Raw genomic sequence first — 5779 nt, forward strand, 5'->3', positions numbered from 1 at the left:
TGGAAATTTTTAAGTATTTGCTTGCGAACTTTCGCTCTTTCGCCCTTCCTCTAGCTGTTGTTCCTTTGACAGATTATTAAGAAAATTCTGGAATATTTCAAATAGTTGAACATTTCAATCAAAATATTTGCTCCATTTAAAGAAAAGAACGAATTTTTCTTCACGTTTATCATATGTGCTCTTTCTGTATATTGTTGCCATAAAATCCTTCTGCAAATTGAGTAATACATTTTTTTTTTACTCATCCGGAAATCATAAAGTTTTTGTTGTACGTATGCCAATGCGTTGTGATTACGTATTCGCCCGTGCCAATGGGCATCGGCAGGTTGAAGTTTTTATCGAGGCGCAGGCGATCGACTATCACATTATGCTAGATAGCAAAAGCTCAAGTATTATAAATTTGATAGCCATATATATTCTCGAACGACTCACATTGTAGGGACACGAATGATTCAGGTTCGAGTGGAATTCGAGGCGCAGGAACTTGTAGACGGCATCGGCAATGGGATTGCGCCTGTTGCTTTGCATGAAAATGCAGCCGTCTATGTTGTAGCTGTAAAATGGTAGCTTGAAGCGACGCCTGATATCGCCGCGTATCTGCAGATCAAGAAGAAAAATATATATAAATACTTTCTATATAAGCAGATATATGTGCACCTACCGTCACATTTGTCACGGGCAATTGCAGCAATTTGACAGTTACCGATACCTCCTTGACTTCGCGATTGTATGCCTTTATAATGCAGTTCTCAAACACAAGATAGCTCGGATCGACGCTGAGGCATTCCAAGCCCGTCAATTTTATGAATGCCGCCAAAGTGGGCGTGGCAAGCAGTGAAAATGCCACGCACAATATTTGCATTGAACAAGTGAAGCGCATTGCACGTAAAGGTTGACTGATCATCTCCACACCTAACTGCCATCTAGTTTGAATCCGCTTTATGCCATTGTTGTTGTTGCCTATTTATTTGTTTTGAATTATATCCAACCAGCTGATTAAAAGTATTGATAAAATGCCTATTAAAATGTTTAAATAGAAGGGCAATTAAATTGCTTTTAATCGTGCAGATTGTGTGACAGGCACAGAAGAAGATAGCTTCGACAGTATCAAGTACAGTGAAAACTCTTCTAATGGACACTCCTGTTAAGCGGACATCCCACTTGGGCGAACATTTTCTTTCTTAACACCATAAGTCAGGCTACCTTCACTCTGTACTAGGTGGACTTTCCGCTCAAGAGAGTGCCCACAGCATGGATAGGGTTAAGGTTAGGGGAAAGGGTATTTTTATATTCGGCAGGCTTAATAAAGAGCTATTGGCTTTCATTTTAGCTCACTTTCTTGCTCGACATTTTGGTTTTGAATATTTCAAAGAATCGCTAGAGCCTACACGGAGAGAAATAATCGTGAAACTCGTACTTAAATCAGGTATATGTACTAATAAAAAGTACTATAATGCCTGCAAGACTTGACCGTATTAGCTGATCAACAAAATTAACTCAACATTACCTTTATCTTCGACTTCCTGTAAAAGAAAAGATGTCTTAGGCTAAGCCCAAGCAGCTCTGAAAACAAACCCCATTTGGAATTAGGGCGAGTTTTTCATTAATCAAAATTTAAGCCCATATTGAACTTTCATATCCTTAAAAGATAGAAATAATCCACATGCTAAAACGTAAGCAATTTTGCCAGAACCTCATTTGGACCATTTACAACGCGCACTAAATCTAGTATATATTTTAAAGCGCATTATACGTCCAACTTTATCCATTGAACTTTCCAACTGACTAAGCGGCCAACTCATTATTATTATTCCATATATTAAATATTGTGTAAACGAAGCCCAATCAAGTAAATCGATCAGAATTTATTCCCTAATAACCAAAACATATTATTATCGTGCAACATATTTTGCTACGCATGACTTCGGACAAAGTTGTATTTTGTCAAAGGAACTATCATAACAGTTATAATTGCCGATTTGTATACTTGGTATATATAAATATGTAGCTGAAATCCTTGCCGCCTTATATTATCTCAATGTTAATATTGACTTTGGCACGCAGGACATTGTATGCATGCCAATAGGATTTGATCGTGAACTCGCCCAGGCCGATGGGCAGCGGCAAATAGAAGGTCTCGTCGAGCCGCATGTGATCCAAAATAATATCGTGCTGCAATAAATAAGATATATAGAATTCATTTAAGTTAGTTTAGTTGGGCTCACGCACATCGAAGGGACACGTATGATTCATGTTCGAATACATGTCAAAGCGCATGAACTTATAGAGAGCATTGGCAACGGGATTGCGATTTTCGGACTCCAAAAAACGGCAACCATCCACATTGAAGGTGTATAACGGGGGCTTGAAGAAGCCGCGTCGCATGATTTCTGCACGAATCTGCCGTGGAATATGGGTGTATATAGATATATATATATATATATAAATACAGATCTATATGACAGGCACCTACCGTTATATTAGTCACCGGTGTTTGCAGCAATTTAACAACTATGGAAATATCCTTGACATCACGACCTATAGGCTTCATAATGCAGCTCTGGACGACTGCAAATGCCGGATCCTCGGCCTGACAGTCAAGTGCCTTAAACCTAATGTGTGTACTCCGTGTGGGTGTGGCAAGCACAGCAACAAGAAGCAAAACTATAGACATTGTTTCCATAAGGAAATCAGGCCTCGATACACCGACCAACTGGGCGGCAGCTCTACAAACCGAATAATAGACTAAAGTAGCTCATTAGCTTGTTGCTAAATAACAGTTGATGTTAGTTTTTTCAACAATCCAATTGAAATTATAAATCAATCAAGGTTAATTCTGGCATAATAATTATTTATTTCTAATTGTGCACAGTTTTGACACAGCGAGCTCTGCTGCTCAGAAAGAAGTCTATTCGAGAAGTCTAACGTAATATGCGCGTTTCATTACTCAGTTGTAAACTTTCGAATGTAAGCCTTATTCAATTTGCAAATTCCAGCTGACAATGGCGCGCAGAATATTATAGGCCCTCCAATGGAGCTTAATCATATATTCACCCACAGCGATGGGCAGATTGAGGTTGAGATTCTCGTCGATTCGCAGGTGATCCAAAATTAAATCGTGCTAAGAACCAATAATTATTATACCCATTCAGTCAAAAGCGGAAGGACTCACATTATAGGGACACGAGTGATTGATATTGGTAAAGACGTCCAGGCGCAAGGACTTGTAAATGCTGCTGGCAATAGGATTGCGGCGTTTACCTATCCAAAAATGGCAGCCATCGATATCGCCAGCGTATAACATGTGCTTTATATAGCCGCGGCGCGCCACTTCAAAATGTATCTGCAGAAAGATAAATAGGCTGCTAGGCTCTACTTGAATCGAAACCTACCGAAACGTTATTCACCGGCACCTGCAGCAATATGATCTTTCCGTTGATCTCCTTGATGCCTCGACTCACTGGCTTTATTATGCAATTCTCGAAGACACAAAAGTTCGGATCCACCGCTTGACATTCAAGTCCTGTTAACTTAAAGCGCACGCTGCCAGTGGGCGTGGCAGTTAGACAAAACAGCACAAGTATTTTAAACATGGTCGTAGCCAAACCCCGAAGTTGGCTTTTGTACTACAGAACTGGGACTAATGCGTGGATATTGTTTGTATTAGAATATAATGGAAGCCAGACTGATATTGTGGATAGTTATTTACTGGAATATAATGAGAGCTGAGCCTAAAAACGATCTAGATATAATTAATTACACCAAATTAAAAGCAAATACGTTTTAATGGCTGTTCAATACCAAAATATGCACAAGTAAGAGGCTTTGGTCGGGAAATCTCGACTAGGGAATACCCTGAACCCTTTGATTCCAGCACCGACTGCAGCTCTTTAGTAGCTCTCAAAGCCTTATTCAATTTGAAAATTCCAGCTGATAATTGCGCGCAGAATATTATAGGCCCTCCAATGGAGCTTAATCATATATTCACCCACAGCGATGGGCAGATTGAGGTTGAGATTCTCGTCGAGTCGCAGGTGATCCACAATAATATCGTGCTGAAACCCAATAATTATTATACCCATTCAGTCAAAAGCGGAAGGACTCACATTATAGGGACACGAGTGATTGATATTGGTAAAGACGTCCAGGCGCAAGGACTTGTAAATGCTGCTGGCAATAGGATTGCGGCGTTTACCTATCCAAAACTGGCAGCCATCGATATCGACGGCGTATAACATGTGCTTTACATATCCGCGGCGCGTCAGTTCAAGGCGTATCTGTAGAAACATAAATAGGCTGCTAGGCTCTACTTGAATCGAAACCTACCGAAACATTATTCACCGGCACCTGCAGCAATATGATCTTTCCGTTGATCTCCTTGATGCCTCGACTCACTGGCTTTATTACGCAATTCTCGAAGGCACAAAACTTCGGATCCAACGCTTGACATTCAAGTCCTGTTAACTTAAAGCGCGCGCTGCCCGTGGGCGTGGCAGCCAGAAAGAGCAGTAGAAATGTTTTAAACATGCTCGTAGCCGAACCCCGAAGTTGGCTTTTGTACTACAGAACTGGGACTAAAGCGTGAATATTGCTTTTATTAGAATATATTGGAAGCTGGACTTTTAAATGATATTGTGAATGTTTATTAATTGAAATTTAATGAGAGCTGCACTCAAAAGCGATGTAGATAAAATTAAATAATCCAAATTAAAAGCAAATAGTTATGTTTATTGAAAACTACTCAATGTCCCAAATCTAAATATATGCTATGAAAGCAAATGTATATGCAAAAAGTCGTTAAGTAAATGACATAAAAATAATTAAACAAAATTAAACAAGTAACGGGTTCTAGTCGGGAGCTCCCGACTAGGGGATACCCTGAACTCTCTTCTTCCAGCATCAAATGAATATATATATTCTATTTTACAAGATACATGTCAAGTTTGGTGACTCTAGCTCTTATTATTTACCAAAATTGCCCAAAAAACAGGATATCGGTATCGATTTTTATCGATTGCTTGGAAACGGAGTAAGTTATCGATTATCCGAAACAAACTCGATCTGCGCGGGAACTAGGAGCATCTACATCTAAAATTTCTCTAGCTCTTATAGGTTCTGAGATCCTTGCTTTCATACATACGGACGGACAGACAGACGGAAATTTCTAGATCGACTCGGCTATTGATGCTGATCAAGAATATATATACTTTGTGGGGTCGGAGAAGCTCCTTCTGCCTGTTACATACATTTGGATTTTGCACAAAAACAATATACCCTTGTACCCATTTTTAATGGGTTCAGGGTATAAAAAGCCAAACTTCGTGAAAATCGGATGAGATTTGGCCGAGATATGGGAGTGGTAATTTTTGACCCATGTCTACGTACGAATCTTGGGGTAAGATTTGGACATATATTTCGACTAAAAAATCGGTGTTCAGATTTGAATGCCAGATTAATCTAAAGGGAAAACCATGAAGAAAAAGCTAAACTTCGTGAAAATCGGATGAGATTTGACCGAGTTATGCGGGTGGTAATTTTTGACCCATGTCTATATAGGAATTTTGGGGTAAGATTTGGACATGAATTTCGAGCAAAAAATCGGTGTCGATATTTGAATGCGACATTAATCTAGAGGGAAAACCATGAAGAAAAAGCCAAACTTCGTGAAATTCGGATGAGATTTGGCCGAGATATGGGGGTGGTCATTTTTGACCCATGTCTTACCATGGGGTAAGATTTGGACATATATTTCGACTAAAAAATCGGTGTTCAGATTTGA

The 5779-nt window shown here is 39.5% G+C and overlaps 2 protein-coding genes across 2 annotated transcripts; both read right to left on the reverse strand.

Moving 5' to 3' along the window:
• Positions 1-241: 241 nt before the first annotated feature.
• Positions 242-880, reverse strand: LOC115762357. The gene is made up of 3 exons (XM_030704526.1): positions 662-880; positions 433-597; positions 242-370 (listed from the first exon to the last, which is right to left on the reverse strand). The coding sequence occupies exons 1-3, from the start codon at positions 878-880 to the stop codon at positions 242-244; spliced, it is 513 nt and encodes a 170-aa protein (XP_030560386.1).
• Positions 881-2974: 2094 nt separating this feature from the next.
• Positions 2975-4527, reverse strand: LOC115762358. Its single transcript, XM_030704527.1, has 5 exons — positions 4342-4527; positions 4107-4277; positions 3993-4055; positions 3173-3343; positions 2975-3121 (listed from the first exon to the last, which is right to left on the reverse strand). The coding sequence occupies exons 1-5, from the start codon at positions 4525-4527 to the stop codon at positions 2975-2977; spliced, it is 738 nt and encodes a 245-aa protein (XP_030560387.1).
• Between the last annotated feature and the right edge of the window lie 1252 nt (positions 4528-5779).

The sequence above is a fragment of the Drosophila novamexicana genome, unplaced genomic scaffold (genome assembly GCF_003285875.2).
Source record: "Drosophila novamexicana strain 15010-1031.04,08,12 unplaced genomic scaffold, DnovRS2.1 tig00000564-arrow-pilon, whole genome shotgun sequence".
NCBI classification, from domain to species: Eukaryota; Metazoa; Arthropoda; class Insecta; order Diptera; family Drosophilidae; genus Drosophila; species Drosophila novamexicana.

Coding starts and splice junctions, on each gene's coding strand:
- LOC115762357 (XM_030704526.1), bottom strand. CDS start 880: ATGCGCTTCACTTGTTCAATGCAAATATTGTGCGTGGCATTTTCACTG. Junction 598..661: donor TGCCCGTGACAAATGTGACG/GTAGGTGCACAT, acceptor CTTGATCTGCAG/ATACGCGGCGATATCAGGCG. Junction 371..432: donor ATCATTCGTGTCCCTACAAT/GTGAGTCGTTCG, acceptor TTTGCTATCTAG/CATAATGTGATAGTCGATCG.
- LOC115762358 (XM_030704527.1), bottom strand. CDS start 4,527: ATGTTTAAAACATTTCTACTGCTCTTTCTGGCTGCCACGCCCACGGGC. Junction 4,278..4,341: donor TCATATTGCTGCAGGTGCCG/GTGAATAATGTT, acceptor ATGTTTCTACAG/ATACGCCTTGAACTGACGCG. Junction 3,122..3,172: donor ATCACTCGTGTCCCTATAAT/GTGAGTCCTTCC, acceptor ATTGGTTCTTAG/CACGATTTAATTTTGGATCA.